Source organism: Argopecten irradians, chromosome 4 (genome assembly GCF_041381155.1).
Source record: "Argopecten irradians isolate NY chromosome 4, Ai_NY, whole genome shotgun sequence".
NCBI classification, from domain to species: Eukaryota; Metazoa; Mollusca; class Bivalvia; order Pectinida; family Pectinidae; genus Argopecten; species Argopecten irradians.
This window is the reverse complement of record NC_091137.1, coordinates 7,291,724-7,315,767: the sequence shown is the minus strand read 5'-3', so window position 1 is coordinate 7,315,767 and position 24,044 is coordinate 7,291,724. Positions and strand designations below refer to the sequence as shown.

The following is a 24,044-nucleotide window of genomic DNA, read 5'->3' as shown; positions in this document are numbered from 1 at the left end:
AAAAAAATTGCTGCACAAATCCTTTAAAAGTGTAGGAATAATGACGCACCCTTGTTGTACACCTTTACATTACACAAATCTTTAAACGACCGATTCATCAGTAATATCAGAGTTCTAGTATCAGGGTCCGGCACCATGAAACTATTCTCAGACAGATATTTTACTCAATTATATGATTTTACATAGACTTGAGTAAAAATCTGTCTGAGAAAGTTTTATGGTGCCGGGACCTGGCTATATCCGACCCCGTGTCAGTTTCCCTCAGTCATTGCATGATCGTAAACAGCAATTAAAACTATCGAATATCCGTATAACTATAAAATTTTCCAGACATTATAACACACTTTGGGCATTTGAGTAAACGTTAGTCCTCGTAAGAAAAACGGGATTTTATCCATGGCAAAATACTTACTAAACTAAGACTAAAAGAAATGATTTGAACAAACTCAATCATAAGTGAATAAAACACGTAGTTAATTAAGAATTTTATTTGTCGGATCCTTATTTTGAAAAATTTGAACTTACACTATTATCTCAATTATGGGTTAGCTTAGCTTACTTATCCTAACTTTGTTCGAAAACTCATTAGGCCGTATTGCCAAAATCACGTATTTGTTTTGCAGTTACAGAATATTTTGCTTTTTGTTTTGAATGTTTCACTCATTCCACGTCTAAAGGGTTATTGGTATACAGCACACATATATCTGTCAAACTAGTTAGTATTCAGTCTATAACATGTAATATCTGCATCTCCATTGTGAATTGTGTACATGTTTACATGCCAAAATATGCATCGCACAAAAATTGTCAATGGAAGACTAAAGGTCTATAAAGGCCTGCGATTAGTCAGTTTCCTCCGGAACTAGATTTGTTATAATTGATTTAGTCCAGGGGTGGATCATCTGCGATACTCCTGGGGTTCCAATCACATACCATCTCTACATAAGATAGTAAGTGATGGGAATCCCTGGAGTATCGAGGATGGGGGTTGATATAGGACAGTGATAATAATCCCTTGAGCATCAAGGATGGTTCATACGGCGTATAGTTACCGGAAAGTATATCCATTTCTGCTCCCTTTTATTCATTAATGGAATTTGTTGAACTAATAGAACTTCACTGCCAAAACCAGGAATGTATTTGTATATATAGTGACATTATACTCGATGACTATCTGAAGTGATACGTTTACTTAAACTCTCCAAAGAATTAGCAAGATTTCCAGTGATCTCTTGGTTCCGAATTATGTAATTAATACACAAATAGTGTGTTAGGAAGTAAACTTTTTTAATATATCAATCGTAATCTGATAACAAAATATGAAAAAATGTGTGAGGCAGTCAATAAACTCCTTACATGTAAAATCACAGAAAATAATTACATAAATCATATTTTAATATTTTGAACAATACACTGAGGTACATTAGCTTGGAATAATTTGATAATTGTTTCATTTTTAATAAAGCACCTTCAAAAACAAAGTAAAATACGAATCAAAGCACCACAATTCCGTCGTAAATGTTCAGTTAAACTGTCTAGAATGATGACATAACACTGATTTGTACATTTGTTTAACGAAAATGATATGTAGGCATATCGAGAAGGCGGATAGACAACTGATGACGCTGGATCCTCTCATTGAAAGACTTTTTTAAGCATTTAACTGTCAAAAAAGTAGAATCTACATTGGAATATGGATTTGTGGTCTTTACAAACATCGAAATAGAGTACAGTCGAATCCTCTGGGTCTTCCCACGAGTACACAGTGAGGGTATCGTCCATGAAACTCTCACCGCAATAGTACAATTGAATTTTGTGGAGACCTCTCGCCAAATTCTCGTCGAAGTGTTTGATATCTCCTTTACGTGATGAATGGTGCGCGGCGTCCACCACGAATCTGGCGTAGGACGCCCAATTTGTATGACAATACGCGTCCGTGTCACTCCAAGCCACGTGGCATATGTAGACACCAGCGTTTTCCGGACGCTCCAGTTTGTCAAATTTTAAAGATACGTGCTGTTTGGCTGATTCCGCGTATTTTTCCCGCCACCAATCCGGAAGCGGTTTCGGTCGCCGTGTTGCTCTGTCGATACTCACGACTTGTGTGACGTTTGACGATAATAAAACATTCTCAGTCGAATCAAACATTTTGGTGATGGTGTTTAATGATGAGCTGCCTATGTATCCACCAATGACATGCATTCGAACAGGCGTCTTTTTTATGGAAAAATCATAGAGTTCTTTGTGGAATACGATCTCAGATGAAACCATGAATGTCATTCGATCGTCCGTCATTTTGGAGAAATCTCTAAATGTTCTGCCTGATTGGTCTAGAGGGTAAGAATAGGCGAAGAATCTGCCAGACCCCATCAGTTTCATCATCTGCCATAGCTTAGGCTGACCTGAAACATAGGATTAAATTTTAATTTTGAATAAAACAAATATCCCATGGAAGTGTCGTCTGAGTCGTCGTCCGTCCGTTCGTATGTTTTCAAGTGTCAATAATTAGGTATACATGGAACATTTCTTTCCACAAACATGGCTTGCGTTGGTCATCTTGGATCATTTGAGGGAAACGAAATACTTCTAAATATTTGAACGTTTTAGCTTCACTTGAAGTGGATACATGTGGAATCATTTACCGTTGATGTCATAGTCACCAGAGTTCATGCCAGGGTGTTCAATAACAGCCTTCACTTCATTACGATCCTCTGAGATAAACGTGCAGGTCCCAAGAGCATGTGCAGCAGCCAACTTCCGGATTCCCCTGATAATGATAAAAGGTGTGAATATTGAACAAAAAACAGAATGAATGTGATCACGTCTTATTCAATTATATGCACCAAAATGACAATGAACATTAAAAACAAAGTCAAGTAACAAATACTCAACCCACCCACTCCCAGATAGTTACCAAGTAACAAAAATACTCAACCCATTAAGATAGTTACCGACAACCAAGTAACAAATACTCAACCCACCCACTCCCAGATAGTTACCAAGTAACAAAAATACTCAACCCATTAAGATAGTTACCGACAACCAAGTAACAAATACTCAACCCACCCACTCCCAGATAGTTACCAAGTAACAAAAATACTCAACCCATTAAGATAGTTACCGACAACCAAGTAACAAATACTCAACCCACCCACTCCCAGATAGTTACCAAGTAACAAAAATACTCAACCCATTAAGATAGTTACCGACAACCAAGTAACAAATACTCAACCCACCCACTCCCAGATAGTTACCAAGTAACAAAAATACTCAACCCATTAAGATAGTTACCGACAACCAAGTAACAAATACTCAACCCACCCACTCCCAGATAGTTACCAAGTAACAAAAATACTCAACCCATTAAGATAGTTACCGACAACCAAGTAACAAATACTCAACCCACCCACTCCCAGATAGTTACCAAGTAACAAAAATACTCAACCCATTAAGATAGTTACCGACAACCAAGTAACAAATACTCATCCCACCCACTCCCAGATAGTTACCAAGTAACAAAAATATTCAACCCATTAAGATAGTTACCGACAACCAAGTAACCATTACTCAACCCATTTAGATAGTTACCGACATACAAGTAACAATTACTCAACCCACATAATGTGATAGGTACATTGTAGATGATATCCAAGGAACAGTATACAGCAAACCAATAGAGTCCCGCACAATCAATGCGACATACACGTGCAACCTGCTGTGGCAGTTTCGAAATATCAAGTAAAATGTAAAGCCTGTAAAGACAGTTACCAACAACCAGACGAGTAAGAATCAAATAATCCGTCAATACAGTTACTCAGTAGCCCGCTACGGCAGTCAATTACTAATACACAAAAACAAGTTACCCACAGCCAATCAATAAGTTATAATCCTCTTAGGGCAGTTAAACAGTTACCCACAACCAACAATCAATAAGTAACAATCCGCTTAGGGAAGTTAAACAGTTACTCACAACAATCAATAAGTTACAAACCGCTTAGGGAAGTTAAACAGTTACCCGCAACCACAAGTACAATTAATGTTTTAAGTTTATAACCTGTTACATCGATAAAGCCAACTGACAACAGCCAAGAAAGAAATGTGCAACCCGTATAACCCACCAAGACAGTTACCGACAGCCAAGTAAGTTCATGTGTACATCATGTAGTTGATAATTCACTTTAGTCCAATTTTAATAAAGATCTGTATAATAGCCTGCTAACAGTTTATAATAAATGACTTCAGAGTAATAGTGACATAGAATGATGTGCATTATACATGTGTACGACAGCCGAGATCGAGTTATAATTACATGTATATAAATGTCACGGATCGTCCACGTTTCTAGAACGTTGCTATGCATGATGATTATCAAGGTGCATTATATAGGCCTACTACCGAGAGACACCTTAGAAAACGAAATTCGTAATAACCTAATGTATATATACAACTCTTTCACTCGCTACTAACAAACCTAAGTTTTTCAACCCTGGCATTATCCATTTGTCAGTGATGTAAAACTTCGATGAGGAGGTAAGAAGCAGACGTTTAGTGTTCAAGTCCTATATATTGACCGGCAAACATAAGGCGGTGTTGTTGAATACAAATAACTGGTAAAATTGTTCCGCTTACAGAGTACTGCGAATGAATGAATGAATATTGGATGAATTGAATGAATGAATGAATGCTCTTTGAAGAAACATCAAACTATTGTAGGTCATTCGTTCGATAATCTAAATGACACCGTGTCAGAATTTAGCCTCTGGCGCGAACGTGCAATGTGGTGTTTTATCACTGTCGCTCGATTTCTAGTCGTCACTATTTTATTTTTCACCGTCCAAGGCCATTTTTTTCTGTCTTGCGTCCGTGTGTTGGAAGATTAAGGTCTATTGAGTGGAAAACAAATACAAGCAATTTTAGGAACTGGACAACAAGACATTTACAATATGGAAAGTTGTGATACATACACACGTACATGTACGTCTTACAATGTACCTATCATCAAAAAATGCCAAGATTTTTTAAAATAAAACTTTTCTCTAAATTTTATCATTTGCGTCCTTGATTGCAATAATAATTGATATAAGGAGAGCAAATAATGTACTTACAATGTACTAATTTGAACACCTAAAATACTAGGAGTTTGTCTTGTTTTGCCGAGCATATGTAAATTGACGCGTTACCGTATGCAAATCAAGGTCGAATTCGCTCGTGTACCCCGGCAAACGGAAAACATTTGACCAATCACCCTGTTGTTTTATTGCTTACACACATGTAATTCAGTTTGGTGTACATCAAAAGAGCTGACTGTGGTCGACTGTGCGGCTTTGGTGTTCGGCGCCGCTCTCTGTACATAGCCTAGTCTTCAGGGGAAATCTCTGCTGGCCTGTGATTGGTCAAATGTTTTCCGCTGAGCTGCTTCTAATTTTACTATGAGATAGTCCAGGGCATCCTCGATACTCCAGGGGTTACCATAACTGACGTTATATCCACCCCTGGACTATCTCATAGTAAAATTGAAGGCAGTTCAGAAGAAAATTTCTGACCAATTACAGGCCTGCAAAGATTTTTTTTGAGAGAGCGACGCCTAACATCAAAGCCACACAGTCAACCACAGTGTACCGTTATACGGCTCTTTTGATGTACATCAAATGACTAAATTACCTGTTCTGTCCGGTTGCCTCCAGTTTCGCTATGAGATAGTCCAGGGTGTAGAAATCGTAAATGATCGGAACCCCTGGTGTATCGAGGATGAGTCCAGGGGTGTAGAGATCGTAAGTGATTGGAACCCCTGAAAATCGAGGATGCCTTCTTAGGGGTTGAGACAGGCGATCTCAACCCAAGATGCAAAACAAAGTCTCGTGTTTGAGAACTTTTAAGAATCTTCCCTCTCTGTCTCATTCCAAAGTGGGGGAAAGATTCTATTCCCGGGTGAATTTATACGTGCATGAAATTACATGATCACACATTTCACAACAAAACACGTGAAGGATGTTGTCAGTAGTACGTAGAGCGTTTACAAAGCGATTACATGGCTATAGCAGACTCTGTATATCAACTCATAATGCTTTGTATTCTACTGATCATGTGGAGAAGTACAGGTGGGTATAAATTGGTGTTCAGTGCTTATATTGACGAAATATACGATTCACAGCAATATCAGGGGAAGTAACTCTAACAGAGTTTTACCTCATCTGTCATATTTTATTCATATCTCTGGTATATTTATTCATATCTCTGGTTTGATTAAAATAACGATCCTTATTCCGACTGTGTTCATACAAAATCCGACAACATCCTAATAGGATTTAGACAGAAAATAATTATAATCATTTGCATTATAAATAGTATAATAATAATTGTCAAATTACAACAAGTTACACTCTGTATATAGACTATAAATAGTAGTGTACCGCTACACCACAGGGACGTGACACATTCATATGACCAGAATAAAAACAACTTATATGTATACATGTTATGTTGTATGTAAATTGTCCAGGGTCGTTATGTTTTGTTCTGGGTCATATATAAGAACGTCTCAGGTGCCCGTGGCTTTGTGTGCACTTCTGATCAATAGACAGATAAAAGTCTGGTACCGAGAACGCTTCCTTTCCTGAACACCTGGATCTGTGTAGGTTTTTTTCATGGATTCTCGTGGGTTTTATTTTTCAGTCTAGCTATTGCTTTATACACGGTTTCGTTATTTTTCATTAGGTCTCTTCGAAGGGATGTTTTAATGTCACTGAACTACCACCTTCAACACGTAGACAATAACATCCCAGAAGCTGTGGTCAAACATCCGGGTCTCTCGTATGGTGTCTATGATTCGAATGGTATAATTTTGAATTTTATTTCGGTGTTATACCCTTATTTGTACGTGTTTATATTTCATCGAAAATGAGTATAATCAAACATCAATAAAACGATAAACAACGATTGCAAAGCAATTACCCAGATCAATGTATAGAATCATTGGTATCAAGATTGCCAATCATACATTGTATTTTCATTGTAAGATCACAAATTTAGATATTGTAGTTTGTTAAAGTGGCGAACGCTGAACATTTTGATTTTCAGCATTAATTTTTTGTAATAGGGTCTGAGAATTAGTTACAGATTATATAATCATGGAACCACCATTTTAGGCGTTTTAGAGGTCTAGATAAAAAAACTCGATAAAAATCGTATTCTAAATGGTAATATACACGAAAAGGATGGAAAACATTAGACTCAAAATTTCTAACCCGCCCACCTTTAGCGGCTATAAAAACACATTTCTAGTACATCGTCATAAAAACTGTTTCTACCATTGGAAAGGGCGGTAATTTTCCATCAGCTAATTAAGATTCATACTGGGGATGTGTCGATATAATATGCATGAGCGAGGCTTCGACTGCAGTCTAAAAATGGTCTTAGGGAACTCTGGTGGGTCCATGATTATATAATCTTTAACTAATTCTCAGATCCCTGTGATGTTTCCAGTAGACCTGCACAGTAATACTGACATATATATTGTAGGTAAACCAAACGTCTGGATGGTAATGAAGATGTTGGAATCTGTGAGGTTTTTCGCCCACCACTATCCACTAGATGACACGGGTCGGACCTTCCGGGACTATGAACAAGTTACCAGGGACTGCATGATATTCTTGGTAACCTCGGAAGTGATTCTGAACAAGGAGATCTACAATCCGTCCGAGACAACCACATGGATGGACACTAGCATACAGGGAGGATATGTCGGAAAAACATCCTTAAATTCAATCACGAAAATGAAATCTGCAAATGGTAAAATCTTAGCTTCAAACATTAACCAAATTGTTTGTGTTGACAAAAAGAGCAGACGACCAATTCCATTTCCGTTATGGTGGCGGGAAAAATATTCAGAATCTGGTAAAAGTCATCAGCAATTGAATTTGGAAAAGTTTGATAAACCAAATGAAACTGGTATTTATTCTACTAAGATTGCATGGAGTGATACCGATGTAAATCTTCATACAAACTGGACTCAATATGCACGATTTGCAGTTGATGCAGCTCATCACTGCCATCAAAATGGAGCATTAAAGAGTTTTGATGACAATTTTGCTAATGGTATACACAAGATCCATTGCTATTTTTATGGAGAAAGTGTACAAGGGGACACCCTGAACGTTCACACATGGGAGGATCCCGAAAACCATCGCTTATTATTAGTGGATATTTTTAACAAAGGAGCATCTATTTGTCAAATGAAAATTTATTTTCATTAATCCACTTCGTATAAGGGATTAGGATAAATCGTGTACACTATTCTAATCAGATTAGGGGCTTATTTGCATATCATTTATAATTGGAGTTAGGATATTATGCAATGTATGCATAACATTATTAATAAAGTTTATATGTTACTAAGAGTACTAGTAACTTGGTCGGTATTTGATGGACATGGGTACAGTATCAGTGAAACCCATTCTGTTAATTAATTCAGTCGATTTACGAGTCTACCGTTGAAGAAGCATTTAGATGTCTAATACCACTCACATTGTATAGGAAATAAATATTATTTTACAAATGTTTCGATTTCCTCTACTTGTTTATTATTTATTCTGATGGTCATCCAGACAAATATATCACGTCTAGTGTACCTCTCCCGATCAGCCAAATACCACACAAGGTTTGTCCAATCTCACGCTTTTGGAGGGAAACTCGCCATTTTCGGTTTGTTTTTGCCAGAAAATTTCACGACATCTGAAACTTGTGATGTCCTTCCAAACTTATTCTCACGCCAAGAAACACAGAACTATGCTTCAATCTTATTGTGTGGTCTGAAAAACTAATCGGTTTTATAAAGCTATACGCTTGTCGCTTGTCGGGCCCGCTTGTGGGGGTCAATCATATGATAGATAACTTCACAGTTCAAACCAAAATATGTTTGAGAGACGTTTATGTCATACGTGAAGGTTGCTAATACTATGATATAAAATAGGATTCATATACATGCCTCCTAAAATACAGATGTTTTTTTTTTTATAATGTGATTGTACGAAAAAAATCATAAAGAAAGTCGTATGACCAAATTTTATCTTTAAAGATAAAAAAACGGCTATATAGTATTCATCAAAACAAGGAAAAGAAGCATGTGTTCCTGAGGAGTGAACGTCCTACAACAATGACACATACAAATTGCCATATCAAATATCAAGGTAAGGTCAAGGTCGAGGTATGCAATGGAATTTTGTTATATTGTATTTGGAACTTGGTCTGACAATGACCTAACTTCAAGTTAACCGGGCATTCGAATTCATGTTCTCAAAAATATCGTATATACTTTCTGAATTTATTCACTTAATGTACATTGAAAAGTTTGAATGGCGCCTAAAACATTTCAAATTAAACATAGACATGCGAAAATGCATTTTATCCCAAAATGTCTTCAGTTAACATCAAACATGTGAAAACGTGCCACGTTGTCAATTAGACGTTCGCCATCATATTCCTCTCCATTTTAATAAACTGTCAGGTGTAACATTAAATAAACATCCTTTCTACAGTATTGTGTTTGTTAACAAGTGATTTTCTGATTTCTTGATTTTTTTTTGGACAGAAGGCAATCGCATTTCATTTTGATTCATTTGATCCTTTGTCCTCACAACAGTATACCTACTCATTCACCAAAAAATAAACCATTCTCGCTAGTCCCAGAGATATGACTGAAGTGGTGAGTAAGTACGGATTATTCTAGAAAATGATGTTATTATCTAGGATAAGACAACACGTTTTCACATATTTTGGCGTCATGACCAGAAATAAATAGTATTTCACACCGCTAACTGTATTTAGTATGTGAGCGAGTTACCTCCCTTTGTGCATACATTTATCATTGTACATGTAGCATTATTTTACAAAAATAAATTTTCTTGTTATTTCTTGAATTACAAGTTATAACTTTAAGTTTTTTTGTATTGCTACTTTTTGTTGTGGTTTTATGTATTTTTTTTTAAAATATTTATTAATTATTCGATTGCACGTACGATTTCAATAATAATAATAAAACCTTACAAATCTTTAAAGATGCTCCACCACTGACAAATGGTAATATTCTCTATCAAAAACAGGAGCAGAAGATTTAGTATTTTTCTTCAGTTACAAAAGTTACTTACTTTACATCATTACCACCATTGAAAAGTTTGAGCTTCTAATAATACCTCAAGTTATATTAAAAATAATTAATTGCATCCCGAAAAAATCCTTGGCACTATGTCCTATATGAAATATATAAAGTACTGATTGTACATGCGCCAAAAGCAAAATAAATCATTTTAAATTATTTTTTTGTGTTAATTAGACATGTGTATATCCACGATTAAACACCAATTATTGTTCAAATAATGGGTATCATTTATGCTCTATCGACGGTAGATCATCTTTAACAGCGAAACATTTATTTATGTTTGCTGTTATTTTCCCCCGAAAAATTTAATGTTTCAGCGTTGTAATAGTGTCTTAATTATCGCCAAAAGCGTGTTAGTTTACTTTTTAGTGCTTTTCTCCACTTGAAATTTTATGATATTTTCTTTTTCAGATTTTGAATAGCCTAGATCTAATCAGTTTGTAATAAGATAAATAATCGTACATATGGGACAAGGAAGTAATTCCAACCGTGTGGACAAAACAAAATTGTGTTTCTGCTTATATCAGGAGACGATGTACTTTTTCATATAGTTGATACACGGTTATACTCATATAGTTTATAACACCTGGCGTTTTATTAGCTATGATGTTTTTTATCATATAAAATATCAAGGACATCATTTTAAACTGATTTGGAGGCTCTTTGCCTGCAGCATTGGCAGCATCTTCGCTCTCGTTTAGTTATCGTTCCGTCGCGAGACTTGGTGAGGCTTGACATCATGAATTTGAAATTCATCATGGCGGACAGTAGGCGAGTTGTTGGGTAGGTCTGCTATTATAAACATCGATTGTACATGTTTATCCCCTCTTTGTGACCCGATCGTGACATGAGTATAGCTTTGTTTTAACGAAATATTCGGATCTGTTATCCGATCGTTGATTGCATATATATTGAATGCATATGACTAATTTAAAACACCGGTCAACCTTCTTTGCTTGTCAACTCGAGCAGCCATTTTCTCGTGTCCTGATTATGCCTCTGAATATAATCAGCTGTTTCATTTCAACATTACTTCGATTGGTATTGTAAATTAACATTTATGTTATATATTTGTGATCTTGTGCACTCAATCGCTTAAATAACCAGAAATGAAGTGCGCCTTGTCAATGTCACAGAATGTAAACAAAGGATAAATGTAAAGTTTATCAACACATCTGTCAAACGTTGATATAGGCATAGATATATAGCATTAATGCATGCAATATCATTGTCCTCCGTTGCGCTCTGTGATCCAATTTGTTGCCCCAAATGAAATAGATCACGATTATATATGATATTTAGTTATGAACGTAGATTTTTATGCAAAACAAGTCTAATCCTCATCTCACATTTGTTCACCGTGTTATATTAACAGGAGAATCGGTCGGTGATCGTGTGTTATTTAGTTAGCTAGTGCAACCGTTTCCATTGCAATCAGATGCAATGTTATGTTTTGACTTCCTAGAATAATCTATATAGCTAAGATCTATTGAAGTTTTTCATCTCCGAAGAAGATGACTTCTATCACACATTTTGGACACTTTGTACTTCAGGAGATCAAAAATATATATTAACAAATCTAGCCTTTATCTGACCAGCATTGAAATTGATTGAATACACATATTTGATTGAATTTGTGTTTTTGTACAGGTATAATTGTAATAAAATGAAGTCTAGTCCATGATAGGCATTAAGATTCATATTTAATAATTACTGGCTTATTGATACAGTACCTACTGGTCTGTACATTAAGAGTGTAATTGTACCTTTTAATCAAAAATATTCACCAAACAAATCTATGTTGTGTAGGGCTGCATGTAATTATCATTTGATCAGGCCTAGGTTATAAATCAATACACAACCAAAGATTTATCTTTAAATTATTTTAAACTTTTCATTGAAAATCTATTAATGTAACAATATTACATAATCTGCAATCTGCTCTCTGATAATATATATATATGTATTTTTTTTTTCAGATAATAAACAGATAGGTTTTACACAATTTTACTGTAAGGAAGGACTCCAGTGTACTGGAGATAACTAGATTACCTTAACAGGAAAATCAAAGTCAAGACAAAAGGGAAAATCTTACGTTATTTGACGCTGTGGTTGCCATGGCCACGCTGGATGATTTCTTGCCTAATGTAACGACACAGGATACCAGAAAACGGATACAGGCCCATGGCGATCTCATTCCGTTTCTGAGTGACCCTCACAGCTCTCTGAATTGTAGTGATATTGATGAGTTGATTAACGGACTGGTAGGATGGGTCAACAGCAGCAATTACAAGGTATGATATCTCATCAGTCAAAAGGTATGATATCTCATCACTCAGTCACAAGGTATGATATCTCATCAGTCACAAGGTATGATATCTCATCAGTCACAAGGTATGATATCTCATCAGTCATAAGATATGATATCTGATCAGTCAACAGGCATGATATCTCACCAGTCACCAGATATGATATCTCATCAGTCACAAGGTATGATATTTCATCAGTCACAAGGTATGATATTTCATCAGTCACAAGGTATGATATTTCATCAGTCACAAGGTATGATATCTCATCAGTCACAAGATATGATATCTCATCAGTCACAAGATATGATATCTCATCAGTCACAAGATATGATATCTCATCAGTCACAAGATATGATATCTCTTCAGTCACAAGGTATGATATCTCATCAATCACAAGGTAGGTCATCTCACTATTAACTTATCATTTTAAATATATATATACAAGCTATATATTACAATACATCCATTTTGATACTGAGACGACGTGGGTAAAGTATGATGTACTGCTGATTAGTCCTACCATCTGCTGAATATGACGTCGTAATTTGATATGATTTTGTGTCAGCACATTAAACAGAATGTGGGACTTATTGACAGCACATCATACTTTAAGTTTAACCATATCATTTTGATATCTCTTAAAGCTGTATTAACATTTTATCCCAGTCAAATACATCTCACATTGAACTTCCAATCCCAGTCATCACAAGTAAGTAATTGATATATCATGATATCTCATGATTAACTTCTCATGGCAGTCACACAGTAATACAGCTTATAGTTCTCCTCCCAGATACAACTTATGATATCTTACAATTAACTTCTCATCCCAGGATTTATATCTTATATCTCACAATTCTCATCTCAGAAGTACCGTATGATATTGTTATCTCTCAATTTTTAAGTATCTCATTTTAACTGAAAGGTAACATACATAAGAAGTTTGTTAGACGATTTTAACAACAAAGCAATGAAAATACATGACAGTTTATATTCTAGATTTGTCTCTCATTTTTTAGCCCACCATCTGATGATGGTGGGCTATTCATATTGCCTTTCGTCCGAGGTTCGTCCGTAAACAATGCTTGTTACTGCTATTTCTTGAGAATTAAATACTGCAGGAATAGTTCTCAAATTTCATATGTAAGTTCGCCTAGGGCCCTAGGAGTGTCATGCTGACTTTCAGACTGAACGGAAAAACAATATGGTCGCCAGCTGCAGGTAGCCATCTTTGATATTGGCAGTTAATGTTTGTTACCACTATTTCTCAGAAAGAAATGAAGGGATTTGCCTTACAATTAATATGTAGGTTCCCCTAGGGCCCTAGGATTGTCATGCTGATTTTCAGACTAATCGGAAAAACAATATGGCCGCCAGGCAGCCATCTTGGATTTTGGCAGTTGATTTTTGTTACCACCTTTTTCAGAAAGTGCTGAAGGGATTTGTCTCAAATTTTATAGGTAGCTTCACCTAGCGCCCTAGTTGTGCATATTACTATTTGGGACTGATCGGGGAAGAAGATGGCTGACAGGTCACCATCTTATCTTGTATTTAGATAGTTGAAGTTTGTTACCACAATATCTCAGAAAGTACTGAAGCGATCTATCTCAAATTTTATATGTAGTATGCAGGGTTTTCACTAATTTTTTTGATAGATGGTTCGAAAATTAATAATAGGTGGTTGGGGGTAGCAGGCCCTTATGGTGACCAATACTTATTTCTGACAAAAAAAACCGTTTGTAAACAAGGAAATAGATGGCTGTTTTTGCCGCCAACCGGCTTTTTACAAGATCCCTGAGTATGTTTGAAAAAGTTTATATGATCCCCATTATAATTTTTACAAGTTCTATAAAAACATAAACTTGTAAATGAGGGGATGTGTTTGGTATGTTTTTGTTTTGGAAAACAATGACCAGTTTGTTTCTGATAATGGCACTAGTATACATCAAAACTTGTGACCCTGGCAGAGGTAGCTATAGGAGGTTAAAGGTCAAACTCTTGGCCATGTGATGTGTGATATTTCATCAGATGTTAACACAGAAAGAAGGAGGTGTTTTGGCAGAACAACTGAAAGTACACCTCAAACCAAAGTAGAAGCATCTAGTTTTTTACATGCATAATGTAGCAGTTATTGCGAGTGTTGGATCTGTAAAGGACACCAGGCGGTACTAGTAGGTTATTGATTTGAGTATTTCTGAGTAGCACAGTAGGAAGTGTGTTGAACTGTGGCCAAATTAGAAACCAGTCAAATTATATATCAAACCACGGTGTGTGGATGTTTACAATTAAAACATTTCAAATGTAGAGTTGTTTTTCTTTACGAGAAATACAAATAGAGAAAGCATCGATCTTATAAAACAAAGTTGGAGTAGTTGCATGATCATATAGCTGTTACTGTATTTCACTTAATAAGTCATTAAGTGACCAGGGTGTTAATAGCTAAAGAAATTAGAGGGAGCACTTAATAGGCCCCAATTTGGACTACCTTGGCTGTACATGTCCTTTTCACAAAATCATTGCACAAAATAAGCCATAGGCCACCAAACAATTTTCAAACAAAATTAGATAAAGAAATTGTTGGTTTTCATATTTATTTGTGCATGTGGTCTGCGTTTGATTTGAGGTACAAATGAATTTTGAAGGAGGCAGTAAAAGGGGGTTAGGTCACCTGGGATGCTTACAGGGACAGAGGAGTGTATTGGGACGAATACAGTAATTTTATAGTAGTTATATACATGTAGCTGTCTCCTTGCAATCGCAGGTTCTTAAAGTTTGTTGAAAATAAAATAAGAAAAACTGTTTCCTTTAGACTGGCCGAGTCTGAAATAATTATTAAGCATCATTAATTTGGCCAGCACTTAACACCACACTGGTTATTCAAAGAAAATATACCATTGATTGTGATTCCTTGGATTTCAAACCTACTGTGTATGGATGGCTGTGATTTGGGCTTTGTGAAATGTAAATCTGTTATATGTTGCAGTGCTGCCTATTGTGACTGGAATAATAAATATGTAGACAAGTGGCTCTATATTATTGTGGTGTGGTATTGATTCTGTATGTATATACCCCCCAGCTGTCCACCTACCAGTATTATTATATAACAAGTACGTCGACAAGCTCATTGGAATTATTACATTAACACTTGTACAGTAACATGTATGTCGACAAGCTCATTGGTATTATTACATAAAGGGACATGAACCTATATAAATTGTAAAATTGAGTAAAATACATATTTTATATGTGTCAGATACCTTACTAAGTAAAATATTTCAGCTATTGTGCAAATGTGTCAAATAAAATAAATATAATGGAAATTCCATCTTTCTGTATTTTGAACTTTTGAACCGTCGAATTTTTCAGACTGTGCAGTGTGATAAAAATAGAAGTGTTGAACTTTAGTGACCTCCCAAAATGCACTGCATGAATTAAATGAACGTAAACGAAATGGTGGGTCGAAAACGTGGGTGAAGCGAACACAAACAAATTTCGATAGAAAACGGATTACGACAAGAGTCAGTAACGTGCGCGATTGGGAAAGTCTGAATGAAAAGTCTCGATTAATCATTCAAGTATGCTAAATACAAATTGATTTATTACCAATCTTAACAAATATGGCTTCTACTTCATATGTCAACGATCGTAAATTAGGAAACCATTTTAAAATGTGGAAAACTAATATTCCATGTTGTGTCATTAAGTTTGTTGTTCATTATAACCTCGCTTTCAACCAGCTTTCGTTTTGTGTTCCAAAAATAGAATATGACAGTCTATTTTTATCATTTTTGAAGTATGTATTCCCTACGTTTTCCTGTTGTTTTAGAACTTATTTTAGGTTCATGTTCCTTTAATATGTGTACAGTGACATGTACGTCGACAAACTCATTGGCATTACTGCAGTAACATGTGTACAGTGACATGTACGTGGACAGACTCATTGGCATCATTACAGTAACATGTGTACAGTGACATGTACGTCGACAAGCTCATTGGCATTATTACAGTAACATGTGTACAATGACATGTACGTCGACAAACTCATTGACATTATCACAGAAACATGTGTACAATGACATGTACGTCGACAAGCTCATTGGCATTACTGCAGTAACATGTGTACAGTGACATGTACGTGGACAAACTCATTGGCATCATTACAGTAACATGTGTACAGTGACATGTACGTGGACAAGCTCATTGGCATTATTACAGTAACATGTGTACAGTGACATGTACGTCGACAAACTCATTGGCATTATTACAGTAACATGTGTACAGTGACATGTACGTCGACAAGCTCATTGGCATTACTGCAGTAACATGTGTACAGTGACATGTACGTTGACAAACTCATTGGCATCATTACAGTAACATGTGTACAGTGACATGTACGTGGACAAGCTCATTGGCATTATTACAGTAACATGTGTACAATGACATGTACGTCGACAAACTCATTGGCATTATTACATTAACATGTGTACAGTAACATGTACGTCGACAAACTCATTGGCATTACTACAGTAACATGTGTACAGTAACATGTACGTCGACAAGCTCATTGGCATTACTACAGTAACATCTGTACAGTGACATGTATGTCGACAAACTCATTGACATTATTACAGTAACATGTGTACAATGACATGTACGTCCACAAGCTCATTGGCATTATTACAGTAACATGTGTACAGTGACATGTATGTCGACAAGCTCATTGACATTATTACAGTAACATGTGTACAGTGACATGTACGTCGACAAACTCATTGGCATTATTACAGTATCATGTGTACAGTGACATGTATGTTGACAAACTCATTGGCATTATTACAGTAACATGTGTACAGTGACATGTACGTCGACAAACTCATTGGCATTATTACAGTAACGTGTACAGTGACATGTACGTCGACAAGCTCATTGGCATTATTACAGTAAGATGTGTATAGTGACATGTATGTCGACAAACTCATTGGCATTATTACAGTAACATGTGTACAATGACATGTACGTCGACAAGCTCATTGGCATTACTACAGTAACATGTGTACAGTGACATGTACGTCGACAAACTCATTGGCATTATCACAGTAACATGTGTACAATGACATGTACGTCGACAAGCTCATTGGCATTACTACAGTAACATGTGTACAGTGACATGTACGTCGACAAACTCATTGGCATTACTACAGTAACATGTGTACAATGACATGTACGTCGACAAGCTCATTGGCATCATTACAGTAACATGTGTACAATGACATGTACGTCGACAAACTCATTGGCATTACTACAGTAACATGTGTACAGTGACATGTACGTCGACAAACTCATTGGCATTACTACAGTAACATGTGTACAGTGACATGTACGTCGACAAACTCATTGGCATTACTACAGTAACATGTGTACAATGACATGTAGGTCGACAAGCTCATTGGCATTATTACAGTAACATGTGTACAGTAACATGTGTACAGTAACATGTTAACATGTGTACAATGACATGTACGTCGACAAACTCATTGGCATTACTACAGTAACATGTGTACAATGACATGTACGTCGACAAACTCATTGGCATTACTACAGTAACATGTGTACAGTAACATGTACGTTGACAAACTCATTGCCATTATAACATTAACATGTGTACAGTAACATGTATGTCGACAAGCTCATTGCCATTATTACAGTAACATGTGTACAATGACATGTACGTCGACAAACTCATTGGCATTACTACAGTAGCATGTGTACAGTGACATGTATGTTGACAAACTCATTGACATTATTACAGTAACATGTGTACAATGACATGTACGTCGACAAGCTCATTGGCATTATTACATTAACATGTGTACAATGACATGTACGTTGACAAACTCATTGCCATTATTACATTAACATGTGTACAATGACATGTACGTTGACAAACTCATTGACATTATTACAGTAACATGTGTACAGTAACATGTATGTCGACAAGCTCATTGCCATTATTACAGTAACATGTGTACAGTAACATGTACGTTGACAAGCTCATTGCCATTATTACAGTAACATGTGTACACTGACATGTATGTCGACAAACTCATTGCCATTATTACATTAACATGTGTACAGTGACATGTACGTCGTCGACAAGCTCATTGGCATTACTACAGTAACATGTGTACAATGACATGTACGTTGAACAAGCTCATTGCCATTACTACAGTAACATGTGTACAGTGACATGTACGTTGACAAACTCATTGCCATTATTACATTAACATGTGTACAATGACATGTACGTCGACAAGCTCATTGGCATTACTACAGTAACATGTGTACAGTGACATGTATGTTGACAAACTCATTGCCATTATTACATTAACATGTGTACAATGACATGTACGTTGACAAACTCATTGGCATTACTACAGTAACATGTGTACAGTGACATGTATGTTGACAAACTCATTGCCATTATTACATTAACATGTGTACAATGACATGTACGTCGACAAGCTCATTGGCATTATTACAGTAACATGTGTACAATGACATGTACGTTGACAAACTCATTGGCATTACTACAGTAACATGTGTACAGTGACATGTACGTTGACAAACTCATTGCCATTATTACATTAACATGTGTACAATGACATGTACGTCGACAAGCTCATTGGCATTACTACAGTAACATGTGTACAGTGACATGTATGTTGACAAACTCATTGGCATTATTACATTAACATGTGTACAGTGACATGTACGTCGACAAACTCATTGGCATTATTACAGTAACATGTGTACAGTGACATGTATGTTGACAAACTCATTGGCATTATTACATTAACATGTGTACAATGACATGTACGTTGACAAACTCATTGCCATTATTACATTAACATGTGTACAGTGACATGTACGTTGACAAACTCATTGGCATTACTACAGTAACATGTGTACAGTGACATGTATGTTGACAAACTCATTGCCATTATTACATTAACATGTGTACAATGACATGTACGTTGACAAACTCATTGGCATTACTACAGTAACATGTGTACAGTGACATGTATGTTGACAAACTCATTGGCATTACTGCAGTAACATGTGTACAATGACATGTACGTCGACAAGCTCATTGGCATCATTACAGTAACATGTGTACAGTGACATGTACGTCAACAAGCTCATTGGCATCATTACAGTAACATGTGTACAAAGACATGTACGTCGACAAACTCATTGGCATTACTACAGAAATATGTGTCCAATGACATGTACATTGACAAGCTCATTGGCATTATTACAGTAACATGTGTCCAATGACATGTACGTTGACAAGCTCATTGGCATTACTACAGTAACATGTGTACAGTGACATGTACGTCGACAAACTCATTGGCATTACTACAGTAACATGTGTACAGTGACATGTACGTCGACAAACTCATTGGCATTACTACAGTAACATGTGTAAAGTGACATGTACATCAACAAGCTCATTGGCATTACTACAGTAACATGTGTACAGTGACATGTACGTCGACAAACTCATTGGCATTACTACAGTAACATGTGTACAATGACATGTACGTCGACAAGCTCATTGGCATCATTACAGTAACATGTGTACAGTGACATGTACGTCAACAAACTCATTGGCATTACTACAGTAACATGTGTACAGTGACATGTACGTCGACAAACTCATTGGCATTACTACAGTAACATGTGTACAGTAACATGTACGTTGACAAGCTCATTGGCATTATTACAGTAACATGTGTACAGTGACATGTACGTTGACAAGCTCATTGGCATTACTACAGTAACATGTGTACAGTGACATGTACGTCGACAAACTCATTGGCATTACTACAGTAACATGTGTACAGTGACATGTACGTCGACAAACTCATTGGCATTACTACAGTAACATGTGTACAGTAACATGTACGTTGACAAACTCATTGGCATTACTACAGTAACATGTGTACAATGACATGTACGTCGACAAGCTCATTGGCATCATTACAGTAACATGTGTACAGTGACATGTACATCGACAAGCTCATTGGCATCATTAAAGTAACATGTGTACAATGACATGTACGTCGACAAACTCATTGGAATTATTACATCGACATGTGTACAATGACATGTACATCGACAAGCTCATTGGCATTATTACAGTAACATGTGTACAGTAACATGTATGTCCACAAGCTCATTGGCATTATTACAGTAACATGTGTACAGTGACATGTACGTCGACAAACTCATTGGCATTATTACAGTAACATGTGTACAGTGACATGTACGTCGACAAGCTCATTGGCATTACTACAGTAACATGTGTCCAATGACATGTACATCGACAAACTCATTGGCATTATTACATTAACGTGTGTACAGTAACATGTACGACGACAAACTCATTGGAATTATTACATCAACATGTGTACAATGACATGTAGGTCGACAAGCTCATTGGCATTATTACAGTAACATGTGTACAATGACATGTACGTCGACAAACTCATTGGCATTATTACAGTAACATGTGTACAGTGACATGTAGGTCGACAAGCTCATTGGCATTATTACAGTAACATGTGTACAATGACATGTAGGTCGACAAACTCATTGGCATTATTACAGTAACATGTGTACAGTGACATGTACGTGGACAAGCTCATTGGCATTACTACAGTAACATGTGTACAATGACATGTAGGTCGACAAGCTCATTGGCATTATTACAGTTACATGTGTACAATGACATGTATGTGGACAAGCTCATTGGCATTATTACAGTAACATGTGTACAGTTACATGTATGTCCACAAGCTCATTGGCATTATTACAGTAACATGTGTACAGTGACATGTACGTCGAAAAACTCATTGGCATTATTACAGTAACATGTGTACAGTGACATGTATGTGGACAAGCTCATTGGCATTATTACAGTAACATGTGTACAATGACATGTACGTCGACAAGCTCATTGGCATTATTACAGTAACATGTGTACAATGACATGTATGTCGACAAGCTCATTGGCATTATTACAGTAACATGTGTACAGTGACATGTACGTCGACAAGCTCATTGGCATTATTACAGTAACATGTGTACAGTGACATGTACGTCGACAAACTCATTGGCATTATTACAGTAACATGTGTACAGTGACATGTAGGTCGACAAGCTCATTGGCATTATTACAGTAACATGTGTACAGTGACATGTACATTGACAAGCTCATTGGCATTATTACATTAACATGTGTACAATGACATGTATGTCGACAAGCTCATTGGCATTATTACATTAACATGTGTACAGTAACATGTACGTCGACAAACTCATTGGCATTACTACAGTAACATGTGTACAGTGACATGTATGTTGACAAACTCATTGGCATTATTACAGAACATGTGTACAGTGACATGTACGTCGACAAACTCATTGGCATTACTACAGTAACATGTGTACAGTAACATGTACATCGACAAGCTCATTGGCATTACTACAGTAACATGTGTACAGTAACATGTACATCGACAAGCTCATTGGCATTATTACATTAACATGTGTACAGTAACATGTACGTCGACAAACTCATTGGCATTACTACAGTAACATGTGTACAGTGACATGTATGTTGACAAACTCATTGGCATTATTACAGTAACATGTGTACAGTGACATGTACGTCGACAAACTCATTGGCATTATTACAGTAACATGTGTACAGTGACATGTACGTCAACAAGCTCATTGGCATTATTACAGTAACATGTGTACAGTAACATGTACGTCGACAAGCTCATTGGCATTACTACAGTAACATGTGTACAGTAACATGTACGTCGACAAGCTCATTGGCATTATTACATTAACATGTGTACAGTGACATGTACATCGACAAACTCATTGGCATTATTACATTAACATGTGTACAGTGACATGTATGTCGACAAGCTCATTGGCATTATTACATTAACATGTGTACAATGACATGTACGTCGACAAGCTCATTGGCATTACTACAGTAACATGTGTACAGTAACATGTATGTTGACAAACTCATTGGCATCATTACAGTAACATGTGTACAGTAACATGTACGTTGACAAACTCATTGGCATCATTACAGTAACATGTGTACAGTAACATGTACGTTGATAAACTCATTGGCATTATTACATTAACATGTGTACAGTGACATGTATGTCGACAAGCTCATTGGCATTATTACATTAACATGTGTACAGTGACATGTATGTTGACAAACTCATTGGCATTATTACAGTAACATGTGTACAGTGACATGTACGTCGACAAGCTCATTGGCATTATTACATTAACATGTGTACAATGACATGTACGTCGACAAGCTTATGCATTATTATAGTACTGTGTACAGTAACTCTTCAAAACATTGAAATGTACATACTACGCTGACCCTCGCATTATGTGCCAATGTTCACCCAAATGTGTATTTGGGTAAAGTCTGGTCATATCAAATAGGTGGTCGTTATTGGAAGGTTGTCACTGAGGCAGCTTGACTGGAACTTCAGTTATTTTATAGTACATCCTGGGATTGTATTATAGAGATACATCGTATACTATATAATACCTAGTACCATAACATATAGATATATAAGTAATAGAGATGTCCGGGTAGGGTGTTTGGGTACAGAGATCATGTTACCAGTTTTGGGTGGCATTTAAATTGACATCTTGTATTTCTAGTCCATTTATACATTTGTCCTTTTGCCAATTAGATGGTAAGATAAACATATATGTTTCATTCAAAAGTTACTCAGAATCAGCTCAATTAAAACAATCAGTGGGGCAGCTGAAACAAGGAATCTGGAAATTAAAGGGTAAACAGTTTTATTTATATTATTTCACATGTATACATTTATTCTATATACATGACATATCTGCACCATATGTATTGGAAAATCAATAGATAGGTGATCTTTTGTCTTATTAGACAATGAAGTATTATAATATTTAGATTTTATACGCTATTGTATAATGGTGAATAATTATGTGTCAATATTTTCTGTATAAATCATGACTTGTATATGTGTTTGTATTTATGCTTGTGCACAAACAGAATGCTGCTGCTGTGATTGATTCTGTGAAGTACACCTATCTATACTATACATGTACTTGCTGAGATGTGTGTTCTGTCTGAAGTGACAGATTGAAGTCTTAATCTCCCTACCACAAGTGTTGTTGAGTCTTAGCACCTTTGGGACTGGCTAACAGTGTGTAGGTGTGTGTGTATACCAGGAGACATTTGTAACACCTTTTAAGGTATCTACATTAAACTATTCAGGAAATGCTGTCATTGATTTGTAGGAAATGCCCAACTGTCAATAAAAATAGACCAACTTTAAATACTTGACCGTAATATTAGTGTAGCACCTTTGTCAGTGCTCACATGTATGAGTGAGTAGCGTGGTTTGGAGAGTCTTTGTTTTGTATTTAAGTCCTGTACAAGCTGGTTTGTACTAGTATTTTACATACAGTCAGGTAAAACT

The 24,044-nt window shown here is 36.2% G+C and overlaps 3 protein-coding genes across 12 annotated transcripts in view; 2 read left to right on the top strand and 1 right to left on the bottom strand.

The window, feature by feature from the left end:
• Positions 1-1,276: 1,276 nt before the first annotated feature.
• On the bottom strand, positions 1,277-4,604 carry LOC138320477 (uncharacterized). The gene is made up of 3 exons (XM_069263454.1): positions 4,472-4,604; positions 2,643-2,767; positions 1,277-2,402 (listed from the first exon to the last, which is right to left on the bottom strand). Exons 1-3 carry the CDS (start codon positions 4,498-4,500, stop codon positions 1,660-1,662), a joined length of 897 nt encoding a protein of 298 aa, XP_069119555.1. The 5' UTR covers positions 4,501-4,604; the 3' UTR covers positions 1,277-1,659.
• Positions 4,605-5,940: 1,336 nt separating this feature from the next.
• On the top strand, positions 5,941-8,558 carry LOC138320476 (uncharacterized). Its single transcript, XM_069263453.1, has 3 exons — positions 5,941-6,098; positions 6,715-6,833; positions 7,519-8,558. Exons 1-3 carry the CDS (start codon positions 5,989-5,991, stop codon positions 8,250-8,252), a joined length of 963 nt encoding a protein of 320 aa, XP_069119554.1. The 5' UTR covers positions 5,941-5,988; the 3' UTR covers positions 8,253-8,558.
• A 2,159-nt stretch (positions 8,559-10,717) lies between these two features.
• The window catches only part of LOC138320475 (CLIP-associating protein 1-like), a 133,826-nt gene continuing 120,499 nt past the window's right edge, over positions 10,718-24,044 (top strand). For 5 of the 10 annotated variants that reach the window (XM_069263449.1, XM_069263447.1, XM_069263439.1 and 2 more), the window contains exons 1-2: positions 10,719-10,936; positions 12,133-12,447. In XM_069263449.1, the coding sequence (XP_069119550.1) occupies positions 12,271-12,447 (177 nt within the window). In that variant the 5' untranslated portion in view covers positions 10,719-10,936; positions 12,133-12,270. Of the gene's footprint in view, positions 10,937-12,132; positions 12,448-23,354; positions 23,376-24,044 lie in introns of those variants that run through there. The other 5 variants (XM_069263441.1, XM_069263442.1, XM_069263438.1 and 2 more) reach the window with 4 other exon arrangements.